The sequence below is a fragment of the Struthio camelus genome, chromosome 15 (assembly GCF_040807025.1).
Source record: "Struthio camelus isolate bStrCam1 chromosome 15, bStrCam1.hap1, whole genome shotgun sequence".
NCBI classification, from domain to species: Eukaryota; Metazoa; Chordata; class Aves; order Struthioniformes; family Struthionidae; genus Struthio; species Struthio camelus.
In genome coordinates, this window is record NC_090956.1 from 5,356,259 (window position 1) to 5,377,746 (window position 21,488).

Below are 21,488 nucleotides of genomic sequence, written 5' to 3' on the forward strand. Positions count from 1 at the left end.
TGGCACTGTAGATTACGGGCCTTTCAAAATTCCCAACCCCAACTGTGCTATAGAGATTTTAGTAAAGTTCATGGATACAGAAGCTTAATTAATCAGCAACTCACACAGGTGTGCAAGGTAAAACAGAACAGCCCTAAACTGAACCGCAGAACAAAGAGATGATAAAGAGAATTTTTTGAAAGAACTACATGAACAAAGAAAGGAGGAGTGGATTGATTTTCAGTCAGAGAGAGACAGAACACTTTTTGATTAAAAGAGTTTCTGATTAATTTTGTAGAAAGACTTTAGTAAATGGTTATTTTTGTAAAACTCCTCACTCCTAACAGCGTCACCTCAAAGTGCTGCAGTAATTGTATAGCAACAATCCATAGCGTTTCTGAGGCTGCAAATAATTTCCAGCAGTGAGTTAGAGCCCTCTTTTTACATTCTAAGAACAATAAGAGCTTTTAAAAATATTTCCTGCAAAAAGGACCACAGGTTTCAATGGATATGCAGCAGCAGGCAGGTCATTAATACACATTAAAGACCACGTGGTTCAGACCCAGAGGCCCACAGGGCTATGAACAATTGCCATTGCCTCAAGCTTGAGAGGTGTCCAAAACCTCCACCTGTTTTGCAGCTATATATTTACCAGCTGGCTGAGAAGGTAGAAATACTGAGAACCGTTTACTGATTCTCAGTTTACTGATTGAGAAGCAGCAAAAGCTTCTCTGCGCCCAAGATTACGGCAAGCCCCTAAAAAGCTATGCCAGGAGACAGATTTCTATTTTTCATCCACTCTGCTAGGGATGATCGGTACAGCCCAAGAGGAAACGGCAGACCCCAACCAAGCCGGGCATGTTGGTCATTGCCACACTCAGGAGCCAGCTGGTGGCAGGCAGCCACAACCTGCATTGGGAGCTGGGGGCCCTGGGCCGAGCCGCAGTGCAGACAGTCACAATTTACATCTTTAAGATCCATTTGCTGCCATGCTGCCAATGATGGGGAACAAACACAGGTCACAGATCTGTAATTCAGCAAAACTTTTTATGAAAAATAGACTAGAAATTTGCTAGACTCTCAACTGGCTAATGCTTTGTAACACTTCCAGAATTTGCTGCCAGTGCTTGGGCAACTCTAACTTAATGGATTTCATCTTACTTCTACTGAAATCAGTAGCATAACTTCAGCGTGCATTTCTGTGAGGAGGATTTTCTGAAGACAGAGGACTGGAGTTGTTCCAGGGAGGTTAGGTGAAGAGCCAGGGGCCTTCTGCAGGGCTTCTGGCTCATGGAGTCAAGGAATTAGGTCACTGCTAATCAAAGGAGGATCCACTTATTTAGCGAAATGGAGCTTGGAAGGGACCTTTCAATGATGGACCTCCATATTTTTACTTCTGGAAGATCTATATTAGATTCCAAGTTTCCAGCTCTTGAAGGAAGAGGAAATTATTTTTGCTGAAGCACTCTGATGTCAGATCAGAGGAAACCTATCAGCTGCAAAAATCAGAGTACAAAAGAATCCCCAGGAGGCAAAAAGAACTATGGGCTGTGGCAAGGATGAAAGGATCCTTTGTGGGACCAGAAAGTCCACTATGAACAGCTCTGCACAGAATAATGTTAATTTTGAGGCTTATTTCTTATTGCTATTTTTTGAATAACAGCGTAAGCAAACTTTAGAGAAAGATTATGTTTGTAACAGATGTACATGTATCCACGTGTGCATTGTTTTAGCAGAACACCAACTGCTTTTCTGTTACAATTGGCATAAAAAAACTCCTTAAGAAATGCACTCTGCATCTTAACAGTATAACAGGGCCACAGCATCCCAAGAGGCTGGGGGGACAGCCACAATAAAAGTACCTGTGTTCACCAAGTCACTGCATTTGATTCTCCCCGGTGATCAGCCATCACAAGCTCATTCCCTGCTCTAGGCTGATTCCTGGTGAAGTTCTCTACAAACTCACACTGTTCCTAAAGTGCTCAATAAAAGGGTATAACCATTTCTTATTACAGAAATGAGATCGTACAAAACAATATCGGAAGTGATATCAGAATCCTTTACCTCTCTATGCCTTAGTTTCTCCATTTATAAAACAGAAAATGATGAATAATTTGTAAAGGGATTTAACATCTACTGACAGACTGCACTACATAAGCAAAGTTTCAAAATGTTGACTTTAAAAACATTTCAACCATTTTTTGCAATGAAAAATCATTTTCTTGTTATTTCTTGTATAAGACAGTAAAGTACTGCTTCCAAATTTAAAAATAGTTACAAAGTACTAACTGCAGTAAAGGAAAACACAATGTTTCTGTACATTATAGAGGTACCCTGTGTTCCAGAGTTGAAGACATGTCAGAGTTTTCATTATAGAGGTCTATAACTCAGGGATTCGAAATTGCTTTGGGATGAAATTTGGTACACAGGATGTCACCCTGGATACATTTTTTTTTTCCTTACAAGAAAGTACTTGAATCGATTCAGCCATTTGTGATTTAAAGATTAGCAAAAACATAAAACTGTCAGAGCTTCAAACACTTTATTTACCAGCTCTGAAGTGAAAATGACACCAAGAGAATCACCTCGTACAATGGATGAATTCTAACAGGGCCACTGTCTTAGCTCACAAAACCAGATATATTCATGGTTAAAGTTACAAAGTCACAATGCCTTCCTCAACTCAGCTTTACAAATAAATACAGTGATAATACTTCAAAGTTTTTACTACTTTGAAATTCCCTTTTCCAATTCGCTAGTGCTCACCATAATATTCACAAGAATTTTCTCTCAAAATAGCAGAATTTTTAAAAGCAAAACCTGGACATATTAGCCCATAGAGTACCCCTGGCTCCACGACTTGCAGCCCCTCCTCAAAAGCGGCCTGCCGCCTCTCCACAGGTCTTCTGCTGTCTGCACAATAACATTAATCACCAGAAAAATCACACTCAGTAGAAGTTAGCCCAGCTTCACTGAGCAACCACTAGAATGCTTGATGTGGTGGGCGAAATATCTACCAAGGCACAGTAATGATTATGTCATTTACCTATTACTCCTGACAAAACCCCAGGAATAATTGAGCAAGAGAAAAAACAAGCTGAAACTGGATTGCAGCACAGAGGAAGTGCAAACATGAAACCACTTGAACAGCAGCTGGGTTGCAAATTGCCAGAAAAATGTCTACAACATACAGAGTATATACTAACTGAATTTGAGAGTTCAGGATGACCTGTGGTAACAGGAAGGGCGTACTGAAACTCTTTGGGGATGAACATGTTACCTGGGAGTGCCAAGACTACAAGGCATTTATTGCTGGACATTCTGAACAAGTGTCAGCAAAACCTTCATATTACATCAGACTCTCTTCCCTTTAGATTATACTGAATTTAATGGAAAAGCATTTTTAGATCTATTTTTCAAATGGCACTGCTACTTTTTTGTAGTTCTCTGGGAATCCACTTTGCTCCAATCCTCTGCGTAGAGATGTAAAGATGGAAAAGAAACAGGCTAACAATTTTTAGGAAATGTCTTCAGAAGAATGTAGCTTTAGCAGAAACACAGGGATGGGATTGTAACACCTGATATTTCAGTATCTACCAGGACTAAAATCTTAAAAGACCCGATTCTCTCTCATCTTCACTGACATAAATCAGAATTAGTTCCACAGTGGCTCCAGCAAATTTGCACCACAACAGAAAAAGCAGAAGCCAAGGCCAGATGTACAAAATTTCATGTAAACTGGAATTCCCAGCTGTGTTTTTCATCCAAATTGCTCACGAAGTATCAGACTTCAAAAATGGCACTTAGCCAAAATGGAATACTTGTTACATTTTCTAGACCTGCCCTTATTAACAAAGCCTTGTACCACATAAAGGAACACAGAAGAAAAAAGAGTTGGTGGCAGGTTGGTTGTGTGTGTGAATATAAAACAGCCGAAGTTTGTAAGACTCAGAGATTCACAGGGAACTCTATAATACCACTCATCTTAAAATCAGAGTACGCAAAAACACATATCAAATTTTTTTTAATTTAATTTTAAGGCATGAAACACAGATAAAGTGCTATTAAAAGCTGCACATGGGTCAATGAATGAAGGTTCCAGCAAGAAAAATCCTTACATTTCTGATTAGAAAATACTGTTGTAACCACTGCCCTTCAGCTTACGTAGTTCTAAGGAACAATTATGCTTATTTCTGCTAAAATACAGTGGTTACAACAGTAGCCTGCATCCCAGCATAAGCACATCACTGCCTAGAACAAAGTTCATGAAAAGTGTAAGTGAACAGAGGGGTTTCACTGGTTAACTGTTTCGTGAAAGCTTGCGTGTCTGAAAGATAGGCAGAAAGACCCATGAAGTCAAGAGGGCAGGTCCATGGCATGTAGATCCAAGTCAGGACACAGCACTCCTGCCCTCATCTCTGCTCCCACTGCCATGCTCTCGTCCCCTCCCTGGCACCGATACTCTTCAGACGACACGTATAGCCTGTTCAGAGAGCTGATCTGCCTGAAACTCACCTACACAAAATTCACTTGTTCCTGGCTGGATCAAGTGCTGGAGCAGCTCAGGGCATGATGATTGCACCAGGATCAGGGCAGACAGAAAGCAGGAGTAAGGAAGTGTTGCAGTGAGTGACGGGGGAGAGGACAAGCAATGGGAGCAGGACAACAGGAGCTCTGGTCTAGATTGGCTAAAGGTGCTGTGAAATCACACTTTAAGAGAGAAAAAGTGTGAGTGGAGTGCTGCCAGAAAGGGGCTATGAACAAGCATTATAAGCAGCTGTCATTCTGGAAACAGGATTTGCTATACCCTTAAGGAACCCCATTTCCTTGCATAACTGCAAAGATTTTTGTTAACCAGGTGAGCAAGACATTAAAAAAATTTTTTTTTAACTTTTTTTTTTTTTAATTAAACCCATTTGGACCAATATTTCCTGTTGTGCCAAAGCTAACTGACAAGGTATGGTCTAGAAGTTTTCAGAGGAAGCTGTGGTGAAAAAAACTCCTGCTCAGACTGAGCATGACTCTGTACAGACTCTGGAGCAGGAGCTGTGCTCCTGCCTCAAATGGAGCACATATTGGATCCATGATCTAACAGAACCACTAATCCCTTGACTTTGCTAGCAATGCATAAAATCCTGATGAGTGTCTATGGATGGCAGATATCCTTCCTTCCCTCCCTGCACATCGAGAACCCTTCAACCCCTATTTGTTCCCGGGGTGCTTAACGGATGCAGGTGAACTTCCTGGTAGTTATTGCCACAGTGTTAAAACATTCAAATTCGTTTCATTTCAATGGTGTTCCATAACTGATGCAGTTACAGAATTAACACAATATTAGCATGGTGCTCCAGGACAAAAATGCTTCTCAGAACGTGCCAAGCCCATCAAATTACGGCACTTCAGTGTTTAATTCTGTAATACGCAATAATGCGTACATAAATGGCACAAAATGTACCAACCTGTTCACAACAATCTCATTACCAAGTGAAGTGATTGTATCAACACATCTAAGTGGTGAGGGTGATTTAAGAAGTCCAACATTTGGTCTTAAAACCAGATTATATTATTTATAAAGATCTGTGGGTGGAAAGGAAGAAGCACACCTCCTCTGTCAGGAAAACAAATGAGGAATGTATAATTCCTTCAAGGCATAACGTCAGCAACTCAGAGGGACATTGTTTAAACCTGATGAAGAAAAGAATTCCTCCTATTCATATCTAGAGGCCTGGATAGAAAACCTTAGTATATTCAAATATACTCAATATATACTCAAATATACTCAATCTCATGAACAATAGGATCTTTACCGTCCCTTGTGATCCCTCCTGTACTTCTGTTCTGTGACGTAGGAGGTAATAACTCCAGGTTTGCATGCAGTTTGAAAATGCACATAACAGAACCTAAGCCTAGGTTTCAAATCGTTATTTTAAAAACTGGACTCAAGCTCTGGTGAATGGGCTGCTTAAGAAGCATCTGATGTTCTTCTGAACTGTAAAGCAAAGCTGCTTTACAAAAATCCACGTGAATTATTTAAAGGCTAAGCATTTCCCACATATATGTATTATATGTATTTTTCCTTTGTCCTGTGAAAAGAAGTTAGAATATTCATATCACCCTTTCTCTCACAGGCTGTAGCACAGACATTTCTCACCTAAGCTTCTCAAACTCCCTTGCGTTTCAGCCTTTCCAGGACCCTGTGAACAGTTGGCCCAGGCCATTTGCTGAACAGCTTTGATCCAAAGCTGACGAAAAACCGTGATCCAAACAGCAATTGCCTATCTAGATCCATTTTAACTGATTAGAAACTTCACTAGCAGCTTTTCACCAAGGACATACCTGGCCTTCAACTATCCACTTGGAGATGGAGGTTTTGCCATCATACCCTGGCCGGAACTGAAGAGTGGCAGAGCGAGGACTGATGTTGGAAATCACCAGGTTGGATGGAGCACCTGGAAGTTCTGAAGAAACAGGAGCATAAATGAGAGGCAGAAAGGCTTTTGATTTAAAACCCAATAATATGGGTTGATATTCAGTGTTGCAGTATATAAGGTACCTTCCTAACAATCATAATAGGGGAAATACCTGGGGTTTTTTCATCTTTGCAGAGTACTAAATACAGTAGTCCTATTTCACCTGCATTGAGCGTACACAAAATTTTAAAGACCAAAAGCAAAAAGAGAGCACCCACTACAGAATTACAGCTACTGTTTCAGAAAAGGTGCATAACAGAGACAAGGCATGGTGGCTCAAGCGGGAAAGGTACTTCCCAGCTCCAGATCTGCTAAGTCAGTTGTCAAGCCACCCAATTCCTCTCTGCTTCTGTTTCTTTACAATTAAATGACAATAACATTTTCCTACTTCTTCAGGTATATAGAGCCTTAATATAGTAATAACAGTACAAGACTGAAATTTCCAGGGAGTGTAAGGGGAAGATTTTTTGATTCTTATATTGACCTATAATCATTCGGGTTTTAGAGGGAGACGCTGATCAGCTTCTGACACCTGAGTAAAGCAGATGAATTTTGTTAAATACTTGTTGTAAATACTGAGGGTGACCTTCTGTGAGGAAAAATCTGGAGCCCAGATCAGATCTTTGCCTAACATCAGTCAAGCTTAGAGTGGAGTTTACGTTTTTAATATTATCTAAATTATCAACAAAAGCAAGTCCAGGAAAGGGACCAAATACAAATAAATTCCCACTAGTACCTGCATTGATGAGTGAGGAAAATTAGTATCATATAAACAGTAACCATTCCTAATGTTTTAACTGTGTGAAAATGCAACGGGCAAAGAATGGACGGCTTTTTGGCATAAATCTTGAATATGCAGAAATACACAATATTTCTTAATTCTTGTTTCACATTTCTGGGAAATAATCCTGCCCAAATAGGATAATGCTGTTATCTGGCTAACAACAGAGAACATGGCACTGACTGGTCTAAAAGTTGTCACAGTCACCTAAATTAACGGAAAGAAAGGCAAGTATGCTTCAGGATATATGGAAAAGTTCAAAAATACTGGAAGAGACCTGACATATCTAGGAAAATCTTGATTACCTCACCGTCAATGATGTATACTAACAGCTCCACCTCGGAAAATTCTACTTATACAAACTAGAAGTTAACTCAGACTGCTTTTTTGAGGTCTGAATTGGCTTTTTAGGTTGCTTTCTGTACTGGATGAGGGAGAGTGCAGAATTTTAAAAACCAAAAGCAAAATGCTAAATCTAACAAGTCCCCAAATGGTAAACTCAGGCACTGCAGTATTGAATTACCTCATCCTAAATCTTTCTCAGCTCGCCACACTGATTCTTGTAAATAAGATTTTAGTTTCATTATACAAATGTCTTCTCATAGGTAACATAAGTTCTCATGTCTAATCTCTACTTATAAATAGAAAAAAAACCCCTTCTTTCCTTTTAAGAGCATCCAAACTCTGTTTTCCCTCCAAAGCTATGTTTTTTAAATTGATTCAGGCTTCCTTCTTATGTTATTTTCTAAACATCAACAGATTCTGTACTGTATCCACTTCAGCACTTTATTTGTTCCTTCTGTCATCCCTACAAAATTTTTTTCATGTGTATCAAACAACCTCAACTTTTTGGCAATTTCAGAGAGTGTTTCATGGTAATTTTTTTAATGTCTTTTAAGAATTAAATGGAAGTTATGTTGTGCAGAATTTCAATGCTTTATAAATGAAAACATTTTTATTATTACTGAACCAAAGTAATTCATAACCTTCAGGAATACAGAAGCAAACAGAGTCACATTTTAATTTGTTCTGGGCAGTTTAACCAACCTGGGGGCACACCAGAGGAGATGGTGGAGGAAGTGACCCATCCGCTCCCTTTTGCGGTCACAGCTGCCACCTCAATTGTGTAGGTGGTGAGAGATGAAAGCCCCGTAATTTTGTACTCGAGAGTCATGTTGGTTAACATGCGGGCAAGACGAGTTTCATTCCTGCCATACACCTCCCAGGAGATCTGGTAGCCTGAAAAACAATTACGAGGGAGTCAGGGGGCTGTAACAGTGGTTAGGTCTAGTTTTTCTTCAAAAATGCAGTTATGCAATAGCCCAGACACTAGATAAATTGCTGCTTCTGCAAGATTTGTTCGTGGTCAATGGTTATGAATTTTTTCTTACTCTACTCCATTACGGAAACCTTTCAGAAAAAAAAGTTTATGTTAGTATTGGCTAAAATACCCAAGTACTCTTCTAATACTACTAATTTCTAATAAGCAGTTGATATAGGTACCCACGGGATATCATCTGCTCATCACATTACAGATGGGAGAGGACACAGAGTCTCAACAGTCTGTCTCTTTCTTCTGATAAAAACACAGTGTACAATATGAAATGGTTAGAAATCCTGGGAATAATCTCTCTCAGAAGGATGGGCTTTCATTTTGTGAACTCTATAAAGTGAATAGGAAAAAACACTGGGAAATATAACATCTTCTCACTAGCTGGAATATGCAATTAAAGACCAATCTACACTTACTACAGCTACTCCTTTTCGAGGGTGAAGCAGCCTTCACCGCTGCATGTTTAGAAATACTTACAAATCAGACAATAATGATCATGTAGGAACATTGCAGGAATCTTCTAGGAACTGAAAAATCTCTACTCCCCATTGCTTGTTCCTCGTACAAACCCTTTTGCAGGGTGAATCACTATCTTTTCTTTCAAAACCATCGTGCAGCCTATCTATTGTCCAAAACTGCACTCACCCTGACCTCCATATTATTCTTATATCGTGACCAACTTCTCATACCTTTCCCTTTTTATAACTTTTATAACCATTTGCCTTCCAAGAACTTTTGAAACTTTATACAGTCTGATTTCCTCAATTTTGCCTCCAAATCTGCTTGTTCTCCTCCTGCCTGTTCCTACTTTATTCTCTTTTGAACCCATCTGAACCTTGCTGTGTCATTCTCCAGAGAGCTTGTCTGAAAAGTTTGCTTGATTGCAGCTTTCTTTGTGATTTGGCTCCAGGGAAAAAAATACACATAGCTCTTGAATGCCTACGAAATGGAAGCGTGTGAAAAAGACTAGCAGAAAGAAACCCCATGGAGCAAACTGCACATGAAGCAAGCTGGATAGTGGAACTCCCTACTGGGTTCCTTTTCCCATCATCTAAGATGAGGAATTTAGACCAGTTGGAGTTTTTTGGTTTTTCTCTTTCTTGTTTTGTTTTTTAACCATGATAAACTGATTAACACATATAAATTGAAACAGCAAAATAACTTACGGTATTGATCAACAGGGAAACTTCATCTAAGGAACTGAAAGCATGGTCAGATAAACATTGCGACACAGTTTGAACGGTGTGAGACCTTATCCTCCCTCTGGTGTCAGCAGCCATCACTGACAGGGATTCACACTAACCCGCCTTTGCAGGAAAATGTGCTTGGAGTACTCACAGAGTTCCTAATCGTGTTTCAGGTGACTGGGCAGTGATAAACAGCTGAGGGGTGATACTTTCTTAAACCATTTCAACTACACTGCAACCACTCGTTTGACTGCACACTCCCAAGGGAAATGGGAAACAGAAACTCCTGGATGCTAATCTGGAATCAGTTTTAAGCAGGTGTTTGAAATGTCCCATCTGTAAAATGGGAATGAGTTAAATCAGTAATTTCCCAGTGCTTCAGAGACGCTATGGCATTCCAGTGCTGTCTGTGAAGGCTTGAGAATCATTTACTGGAGATGGCCATTTAGGTAGGACAGACAAGATTACAACCTGACAGAAGATCATCAGAAAACTTAAGGACTCTGTTGACTTTACTACTGGAGGGTGAACAGAAAGCTAGAGGAAGACTCTCCATTCTGTTAGATGCTCAGTGAAGAGGCATGAAGGAGCTATAAACGGAACGACCATCGCAAAAACCCATTTCTTTCAAGAGCTGAGGCAGCGATGCTTGTTGCAGACAGGGCAATGCGGAAAACAGAAGGGGTCCAAGGAAGCTGCAGCCGCGTGTGCCCCCACTTCCCAAACCATGGCACAGCAGCATGTCCGTGCATGGTCCCGCACGGAGCAGAAGCTGGGCAAGGGCCATGCAGTGGTTCATCTGTCTGCCCAGGAGCCATGGACAACCCTGCTATGCCCACTTCAAACCCTGCATGTAGGCTGGGAGAGGAATCAGGGAATTTCAACTCAGAATAAAACAAAATAAGTTGTTAAAAAAAAAGAGTTAGCAGATAAGCAGGGGATTTTAATGCTCTCCCTGGCTATGTGTGGCTTTCAAACAATAGACAGTTTTATGTATCTTGCACTGGGCGGTCTTGATTGAGAGAACTTCTCTCCCATCTAGATAAGCTTTGTGTATACATCAAATTTTGGTGATTATTCTCTGAACATTTTACATTTTCTCTGTTGTGACCACAGGGATGAGACCCAGCTTTCTTGCCCATTATGCACAGAGTCTCTAGGCAAGTATTTACAGAAGAAAATTTCACCAGGAAAAATAGCCCCAGCCTCCATGTAAATTGAGGAAAAGGCAAAGAGGCAGCATTGACTGTGGCTATTTCAGTCCCAAAAGCACAGCTGAATTCCAGTCACATAAAAATGCAAACAGCAAATACATACATATATACCAAACAGACACAAAGCAAAATGAAATCATGCATAACAAAAACAGATGAAAAAGTGCTGAAGGAAAGGAACATCATCAGCAGTACCCCCAAGCAGTACTTAAGCCACAACGACTGGCAGATGGGCAGAACTCTAGGACATGCGGTTGTTAAAAATGTGCTGTTTTACAGGCATGATCTCTGCCAGAAATGTGCATGGGGAAGTCCAGCAGGCCTGGGTAGAGCATGTTTCCTCTGGCTTTGGTAGGAGTGAGAACAGGAAAGGTGCCACAGAGCCTTCCCCTACACTTTGGCACTACACCTGCTCCATAAAACACTGCTAACAGAAACTAATGACCAGAGGAGCTTCAGAAATAATTTTCTGTTGATCTGGAGTAAATTCTCTACAAGAGAGCAGTACACCCAATCACAAACTGTCCGTCTACATCCAGGTACCCATAAATCAGAGTTTACAGAGAGAAAGAGGAAGATGCTAAAATTCACAGCGAGAGTAATGGGCAGTTTACCGCAGCAGGCTGGCTGCCTGCACCACCCCGTTTCCCTCCTCTTAATTCTGGGGCATGGAACAAGAAGTTACAGTAAAGATATCAACGAGAAGAAGTGACGAAGAAACGCCTTCCTAAGTGCTCAGATCTCCTTGTATAAACCTCTGAGCTCCTCAGCGGCATGAACAATTTTGCTCTTGTTTTCTTCTAGCCCAAATGCAGTGTGCGCCAGTAAGGAAAAACTCCCCTCCATAAATCTCACTGGGCATTTTTACACCTCTATTTCTTCAGGAGACATAGTGCTCCTGTTCTTTCTTTTTAAGACAATTTGCCCCGAGTACAACCCAGCCCATCGTCTGGGTTCCAGCCCAGCCAGGTAGGAGGCAGCTTGTTTCTAGCAGAGCAATTCTGCGACACTAAACATATCATTAGCAGCCTTGCAGAGGCCAGACTGCTAATCGCCATGTTAATCAGGGGCTTCTGTCAAAGCAACATGAAGCATTCAGTATCTTATATACAATCTTACGTTTGTATAGCCTCTTTTACACCTAGGGAACCTGGAATGCTTTACACAGGGGTTAGGATAATTAATGGTTGGCGTTAAAACAGCGGAGGCAAGAGAAAGGTCATGGGCTAGATTAAAATAGTAGAGATTCATACAGCAGACGTTCCCCAATATCAGGATGGAGTTTCCTTCAGGAAACCACTTATGCGTAGGGCAACTCTTTAGTGGAAACCTTAACGTAGCAGAAATGTTTATAACAGGAACTAAGAAGAATCCGATTCCAGTTCATAATACTGGGGAAATTTAGTACAGAGCATATTATTATTTAAATCAGACAAAGTGCCCAGCACTTACGAAACATGATATTATGTTTGTAAATAATTAAGCTAAAACATTTCTTTATAAATTTTATTTTTATACTTCAGATGAACTCAGATATACAATTAACTGTCTTCAAACAGTGAATACTAAAGACAACTATTGTTTTTACCACTCATCTTCAAGTTCCTGTCGCAGATCAACATATGCAAATCCTCACGCTTCAAATTAGGCATCCAAAGAGACAATTTGCTCTTGAATAATTACCTGTTTATTAACAGATTCTGATGCTTAACAAGGATGAACATTAGATCATCTTGCTTAGACAGCTAGATTTGGATTTAGGTGCCTAAATGTAAGCACTCAGGCTTGAAGGCTTTGGCCATCGTCTCTGAATCAATACTGCTCTGCTTTCAGAAGTCATTAGTTTTTGTTCTCAAGCCATTTAAATCAATGCATATTTCAGGAATGCTACCATAGTATAAAGGCATACGAAGATCTGCATAAGGGTTCCACATACACTATAAACAGCATGGAAGACACATGCACAAATGGTGCCATGTCAGAGACGCACAGAAAAAACACTGATAAAAGCAAGTTCTTTTAAAATACTTAGCCCTGACAAAATTAAAATGCTTCATAATATTGCACTGATATCACATTTCAATACTTCAATGCAAAGTCTGATTTCTACTCCTTAATTTTTCATTTTAAAAAAATTACAATATGCTTAAAAAAATGAAATGTTTCAATGTCAATGCTCTCCAAACAAAAAGCTTTGATCCGTGTAAAAGGTTCTTCTCCCTTCCAAACTATGATTTTACCTCTAGTAATTTAAAATCTGAGGGCTTTCTTGCACTTTGAAATTTTGAAGCCCTTTGTTAAAGGGAATGCCTATCCTGTGCAGTTGTAATACTTTTCTATCTGAAAACTATATGCCTCTGTTGACAAAAAATAGCATTTTTCTCAACTATTTACGGTTTCCTTTATGAAAAATAATGAAGCAGATGATATTGCATCCACATCTGACATAGAATATAAAGATAAATAGCATGGAGCAGTCCAATGGCAAGCTCATCAAAAGAGAAATAAGAGAACTCGGTACTGTTGTGATGGTTTGTGCAAAATTAAGTAATGACATGCAAATTCTGTCACACAGCCCCTCTCTAGACCACTCGATCAAAGACAAAGGATACCGCTGATCTGGGGGGTTGGTCTCGACTGCAACTTTTAGTAATGCCAATGTAGATTTTTCAGCTCCAAATTCAATATAGGAAAATCAAAACTTCGGTGCAAAGACCAAACAATGTCTCACAAAGTTTCAGAAATTTAGTAACACAAGCGGGGGTCTTGGAAGATGTAACAAGACTGGAGACTCACTGGGGAGCTGATTTCTAATACAAACTGCCTTTTTACCGACCACAGTCATGAGCTGCTGATAATTGGACCCGTACTTTCCGTAATGTGCCCTAGTTGACATTTCAATTACCCTAAAGAGGAAGCAGGAAGCTAGCACTCGCAGTAGCCAGTTCTCCCTAAATGCTCTATTACGCCAAAATTTTTTCACTGCAATGATACATTCCACCCCACATATACCCTTAAAAGAAAAAAAAAAGATAACGGCTGATACTTGCCTGTAATGATGCCATTTTTTTCTACAGGTTCTTGCCAGCTGACCTTGAGAGACGTGTCCAGAATTTCAGTAAAGCTCAGGTGTCCCACAGCTCCCGGCTCTGGCAATCAGAAAAGGAAATCTGTTAACAGGAGAACCCCACTTACTTTTGATCTGATTCACGTGGCAAGGTTAGGGCTGAAGAAATAAAACACTGAGCCAAGGCCAGCGGAAGCCTGCTGGAAACATCAGTAAGAGCTGCAGGGGGGAGGAAAGAATGCAAGGTGTTAAGAAGTACTCTGGCTATCATCACGTAAATTATTTTATCCAGTCATCATCCTAACTGTGCTGAGAACTAAAAAGAGATGCAGCGGGAGACTTGCACACAACTTGTTCTCTGTCTCTCTTCTTGATCTAATCTAATTAGAACAATCAGGCTGGCTGAATCCTGGAAGTGGCTGCTTGTGTTGTTTTCCCTCAACTACATCATGCTGCCTTTACCTGGGCTGCTGCAGAGGCTCTCATTTTTCAGGCCCCGGGTCTGCGATGCCACTAGCTGAACACTCATCTGCAAAGAGCCTTTTGCCTCTGCAAGGTCAGTGCAAGGTCGGAGTTACTGAGCCAGTGCTTAGGCAAACTCTTTCAAAACATCTCTAAAAATGTCCAACATAATGGCAACTATCTTCTGTAAAATGAATACAAGTGTGTGAAACTTTTAAAGGATTTTTATGATGTAGCTCAAGAGCTCTTAAAAACTTCAGCTCCCTAGTGTGCAATGAAAGAGTATAAAACGGAATGACTGTCAAGAATATGCCATTCTCCTTCAATTTTTATCTTCAAGGAAGACATCCTGACTGATTTTTGATCCAACTGCTGTTCTGTCTACAGTCGATGTACTGGAAAAAGGAGTTTTTGTTCACTTTATATTCACTGTGCTTCTGTCATTGGATCCCTGCCTGAGTATCCTCCAGCTCCACTGACATCAGTTGGCAATTTCTCGGCTGCAATTGCATATTTTGTTTCCTCTGCACTTTAGTCCAGTTTCCCATTCCCCTCCAGCTATGATTTAAAAAAAAAAAAAGGCCTGCCAGTAGGTTGACTGCGACCACATTTGCAATTCTGCAATCGTAGTGAGGAAAACTTCCAAATGCAGTCTGCGATATCTACTCGTCAAAGAACTATGGAAAGAACTGTTGATCTGGTAGCAAGCTCAGGAACAGCTAACAGGAGCACAGCAATTATATGCTACGCAGGAGTACGTTATCTGCAGACACGCTAACCTCACACCCTCAAAGCTCTACTCCAGTTAGGTCCTGCACTTGCAGACCAATTTTAACGTCATAATGAAAAACAAGTGCAGGTTACACCAAGCCAGGACACATCGCTTCTGACCGGATGTCAGATTATATTTGACTTACAGTTCTTCAGTAAACAGACTAGTTTGCACCAATTTTTGTTTTAAAGAAACACCTGGCTTTCCTATAAAGACAGGCAGAAAATTACCACCTGAGAACATGAATGACAGTCCTTTCAGATCTTTTTTTCCCACCACCTAAATCCTGAAGCCACTTAGAGTCACTGAGTTCTCTGCAAAGATGCATTATACCATACCACACTTATCTTAATGAATATCTTCCTAGTCATCAAAAAATCAAAGGAAAGTAATTCTGTGAGATCTAAATTAAAAAAAATACCTGCCCATCTCTGCTAGCGAACCTCCTTGCAGCATATAGCTAGATATTCTCACCTAGAAATACATTTAAACAAATAGAAGTTTGTCTTTCTATGTTTTTATGTTTCATGATGGAATTTTACCCCCTAGCTTCCACAAGGTCTCTAATATAAAAGGCTCCCTTCTGCAGCCTGTCCCTCAGCAGAAATACTAACTCTTTCCTCTACCCCGCTGACTAATCTTCACTAAACCTGAGTGGTCTTGTATCTTCAACATCTCACTCTTTGGGAAGTTTCATTGAAATTAGTCACTGGGTTCAGATGTTGTTGGAGGGAGGGAGAACGACAGATCGACATCAATGGCCTGATCTGCAGAAATACTGAACTTCAGCACTGTCCTCAACCTCCACAGGACGTTCTCATGCTCAGTTCCTGAGAACATCAATTGATATTCATTTGGATGCCTAAAAATGGATTTAACAGCATAAGGGTTCATAACACAGCTTATTGTGTGTTAGCTGAACCAGACTATGGTGCTTTCAGCTTCTGATAAACGTAAGAAAATTCATCTAGGCCTAGACCATAAAGGAAAAAAATATTAAGTGCCTCACACTTGCCACAGGCTAAAAGAACAACTGCAGACAACTGCCCAGAGTCATCTGATGCTAAGCTACTTGACAGGATAGGATAACCTGATTTTGAAACCAAGACCCTATTTTAAGTGCCCCAGTGTGAAAACTCTGGCCCTTATATGCAGCCAAGCAAACTCCCAGCAGGGAAGTTCCCTACCAGTGCTGACTACTCACTGTCTTCAAGGGTGCGCAGGAGGTGGGGTGTACTTCGTGGTCCATCGCCAGGTGTGGTGAAACACAGAACAGATGTATAGTAAGTAGTGAATTTCTTCAGGTTGGTGATGTAGCCGCTATGAACACCATGAAAATCTGGAGCAATAGTGACCACATTTACGGTCTCTGGTGCATCCACTGGCCATGCGAGAAGCTAGAAAATATAAACATTGATAACTCTCACTAGAAGTTGTGCCTGCCTGGAATCCAAGTACGCTTGACTGCCCAAATCATCTTAATCTGACTGAAAAAAACAAGCAATACTATTAAACTATTGTCAGCTCTGACCCTGAGCAGATGGGTGTAACGTTGCTACTATGTTAACTGGAGGGATGTGCACAATACTTGTGAGGGGGGGGATGGTACTGCAATTCCAAATGTCTGCTATTGAGCAATGCCAAAATTATTGCGAGCGGTTATTTGTATGACATGAATCTTTTGTTCCTCTCTGGGCTGTTCTGACCAGCCCAGACAATCTCTGGCTCTGAAAGGAGGATGAAGGAAGAAAGGAAATTCCAGTGCTACTCCGAGCGACATGCTTTGTCTTTCCTTGGTGCTCCCTGAAAGATCCCACTGCCTGGGGAGGGTAACGGGAGGAAAGAGAGAGGAAATCCTCCCTGACATCCTATTGCCTGACCTTGCCTAAAAGGCTAAGATTATTACAATGTCTGATTGGTTTATGGTATCCATATCGTGAATGATTCAAACAGTTCTGGAACTACTGGAAGAATAGAAAAATGTTGTAAAAATGATTACTACAATTTTCTACGCCAAGGTCACAGAAGTTAGACTCCTGAAGACATTCTCATGGATTATAAGTAGCCTGCTTGTCAGATGAACTCAGTTCTTCCAGATTTTTTGCTGATCAATATTCTTTAAAGTAGAGGATCTTATATGTAGGTACCTAGAGGAAGGTACCTAGATTTCTGGCAAATGACTTTCAAATTTTGAAACAATTTTTAAAATCATCTCAGTGGGTTAGGAATCCAAAGCTTTAAAGGGCTTATGAAATTTTTATTTTGTCTAAAAATCCTTATCTTGTGACTCATATAAGCACGTTAAAATTCTGGGCCTTACTCAGTATCTCTGTAAATCATGCTACTTTCATTGATTTCAGGTTCATAAACATGAATAGATGCCTAAAATTAATGAGCCTTATATAACACATTTAACCACTGTCTATAGTTTCTGGTAATCAGAAAGCACAGTTAGAGGACTATAAGGAGTAATTTTGTTAGGAGTATTTCATATTTGAAAAGGTGCACTTTACAACTTCTTGAAATGCAAATAAATTTCAAAGAAAAGATAAAAATGGAATAATGGTTGATGGAATAGTAAGTCTTATTTTCTTTTCTAAATCACCTTTGTGGATTACAATTGTCATTTATAACTTCTAGGGACCGCACTTCTCCTTTTCTCCCGAATATTTCATTGTGTATACTTCAGAAAACATGCAGGAAATAAAGGTGAACAGTTCTGTCAGCCAAAGGACGTAAGGAGTTTAACCCTTTTGAAAAAGGAAAGACCTAATTTTGACCACTAATAATTTATAAATCTTATAAAGAAATACGCAGTAGAAGCAGTTGTGACAGAAATGTTCTCACATAGTCTTCATAATACAATTCAAAATCTCCATGAGGAAAAGGAATGGTAAAGCTCTCGCAGTCTAATGCAGTCAAAGAAATCTGAGTAAAGAGAAATTTTCATCATTTCAGGACAGTTTTCACTGACCACTGACAGCTATAAATCATGATTTTAGCTATTTTATACAATCGCTAAAGAAATTCAGACTTAAATTAGAAGTAGCTATGCAATGAAAGTAAGGATCTTTATACTGAAACACTGTGTTTGAATAAAACAAAGAGTAAAAATCTAAAATATGACTTTTGGAAATCTGACTGAGCTCACCCTATTTGGACTTTAACCAGAATAATACACTGAGTTTCAGCCCAGAGAGTCCCTAAAATGTTTTTATTCTCTAGAGTCTGAGCAGAACTTGGCATACACGCTTGCAGTTCAAATTCCCTATCAATCACCTTGTCCTGAGAGCTGGGTCTATCTCCGGAAAAAACAGACAGCTATACATCTGCATGTATATTTTACTTCGGCAGAGGGATTCTGAATCCACCACTGTTCTTTATATCTATCAGCATGAGAAACATACAGCTTGGACAAAAATATGAGAACACGCATGCGCTTCTCTGCCTCAGCTTCCTCATCACTTTGAGGCATTCTTAGATAAGGATCAAGTCGTCTGAAGCACCTAAAACCCACCTAAAATCCCACAACCCACAGCTTGCCTTCTGAACTACACCTTGTTTTCAGCTCAGCTAACATTCCCCCCTCCAATGGCTAACCCAAGCTTCCTCCTCTCTGCTGATAAAACATACTTGTCTTCCCCTTTGCTGGTCTGCAATTCCTACAAGATTTTTCTTTTGTTCTATGAATGTTTTTAAGCTCGCCTTTTATCAAGTCCATACTGATGAACCATTGAAGGAATTTCTATTAAGCAATCCTCCCTGAGAGACAGAAATAAACCACTCCAGCTACCTTCTTAGCATACACTCCACCAGTCAAAGTACCAACAAGTGCTTTGTTAAGCACACTCTGCTCTGTGTACGGTAATAGATATTGCCAGTTGTCCCAACAGCAGGGACTGTTCCTGCTAACTCAATGTCATCGAGCATGATTAATAAATATTACATTCTTCTATCTCCCAAACGATCACAGTGGAAAACTTAAAACAAATATTTATTGTGACATCTTGGTTCCTAATGAAATGAATGGGAATTTTGCGTTAGAGTCAATAGATTTCTCAAGGTTGATTTTCAATAGCACAACATATCCCCTGTGCTGACTTTCCAAACTGTTTGACAACGAATTGCTTTCTGTGCTTTGGAAACTCTCCAAGTAAATGACAAAGGGATTAGGACTTGTAGCCCATGACATATTTCCTTCTCCTCTGTGAGAACTTACATAAATTGGCAAACATTATGTTAGGAGCAACAACTGCTCCGTTTTCTCTTCATTTTACTTATGTAATATACCCCTGATAACAAGCAGTCACATTGAAGACACACAGCTTATTAGACTCAAATTCATTTTGTTATATACCAAGACTGTGTAAAGCAAATTTGATTTGAAGTTATAGAAAACTTGTTTCCATTTACCTTGTATCCTTGGTTAATACCATTGATGAACTGCTGGGGTGGAGGGCTCCAGAGGAACTGAATGGTTGTGGAGTTCACAGCTTCTACTTGCACGTTTTGCGGCGGAGCTGTAGGCACTGCTCCCAGGCAGCCAAGGGGAAATCAAAATAAAACAGAAGGAAGGAGGGATGAGGGGACAGAAGAGAAAGGCGAACACAGAACCTACTCACTGTCACTTATGAGGCACAAAGAAACATCAACTTTGAGAAAAGGACGCGTTTCTTGTGATATGGCAACCAGCAATGGTTCAGAAAGAAAGGTAATTGGGTTATTTCCCATTTTGCACTGAAGATTTGTCTAAGGAGAGGGGATGAAATGATTTCTGTAATTTATTATGCCACAGATGAGTTTCTCATATAGACATGAGACAGAAGCTAGGTACAGGTGGACACATCTCTCTCAATTATCCATGACTGCACGGAGAATGAATGCTTTCACCACAAAATTTCTCGAGTCCTTTAATTCCCCAGAACAGACAAGTAAATATGAAGTTTGCACAATTAGAAACCTAACTGTGAATTATAATCTGCCAACAGCATCTGTTTATTATTTACTGCTGCTTAAAAAAATATGATCAGTCATATCTGACAGAGATTTTTCCTGGAAATTGAAGACATTCTCATTTTATCTTGATATGATACTCATCCCTGTATATTGGTTCAAAAAATACATTCTAAACCAATACATCCTCAAATCTACTAGAGGCTGCAAAAACATTTAGGTCAAGTATTTAATTAAACAGATATTTGTTTCAATACAAAAGAAAACATGGAACATAGAGGTACAGTGGCTTCAAACAAAGAAATAACATCAAAGTATTTTGCCAGTTAAGATAATGTCTTTAAAATATCTTCCAGGCAGTTTCTTGAACTCATTGCTTTAGGATGTCACTTTTCTAGTTCACAGAGGAAGGAATACTAACAGTCAGGCCTATTTTTCTGAAACTGTAAAGTTTACAGTAAGCTTAATCAGAAAACTTTATTTGAGCATAAGGAAAGGCCTAATATCCTTTGAAACCTAGAAGTTTAATAAAGTTTCAGAAATATTACTGTTGGCAGCCATGTATATTTGTAGTCTATGAAAGAGGAATAAACCACAAGTCTTGCTGAAGCTTGACAAGCTTTACTGCTTCTTCTTCCAAGGGAAAATTTCTAGCAAACCCCAATGATCTGTGTTTCTAAAAAGTACCGCAGTTCCCACTGGGAAGTGGTGGTTTGCTACACGCTTTTCAAAAACACATCAGAAGCTTTTAAAGTTTCCAGTCTTGTGGAAGATGAGTCTTTCTATGGGGAAGAAATCAAGACACCATGGTCAAAATGTAAAAATGCCCCTTTGTCCACCAAAAGCTACGTTTCTTTGAAAGAGATGGAAAGAAGCATCATTCTTAGCTGTGTAGAAGCTACCGGGAGAGTGCAGCCAACAGTGTTAGGACAGTGTCCACCAGTCAAAGACACAAAGATACCAGGTTTGAAATGCCAACAACTTCCACTCTCATGCACTTTGTCACTGAAACTCCTCGATGACTACATGACTTGAAAATTTAGCTCTGCATACTTTTTTGCTCAGAAACTGCATGTTATTCAGAATTCTCTTGCCCTAATCTAAGACCCAATGTCACAATTTATGAACTGTACATAATTATTGAGTTCTAAAAACAGAATTTAGCTAATACTACTCTAAATTCTCATTAGAATCTGGGCCCTATTTCCTGCCAGATATTATAATTCCCTAAATGCTTTTGGAAGGTTACAATTTTATCTTAATGACCTAT

At 39.8% G+C, this 21,488-nt stretch overlaps 1 protein-coding gene across 5 annotated transcripts in view; it reads right to left on the reverse strand.

The window, feature by feature from the left end:
• The window catches only part of SDK1 (sidekick cell adhesion molecule 1), a 430,635-nt gene that overhangs the window by 90,165 nt on the left and 318,982 nt on the right, over nucleotides 1-21,488 (reverse strand). For all 5 annotated transcript variants that reach the window (XM_068908486.1, XM_068908485.1, XM_068908487.1 and 2 more), the window contains 5 exons: nucleotides 19,679-19,794; nucleotides 16,470-16,662; nucleotides 14,015-14,113; nucleotides 8,278-8,469; nucleotides 6,316-6,437 (listed from right to left, as the gene is read on the reverse strand). In XM_068908486.1, the coding sequence (XP_068764587.1) occupies nucleotides 6,316-6,437; nucleotides 8,278-8,469; nucleotides 14,015-14,113; nucleotides 16,470-16,662; nucleotides 19,679-19,794 (722 nt within the window). The remainder of the gene's footprint in view (nucleotides 1-6,315; nucleotides 6,438-8,277; nucleotides 8,470-14,014; nucleotides 14,114-16,469; nucleotides 16,663-19,678; nucleotides 19,795-21,488) is intronic.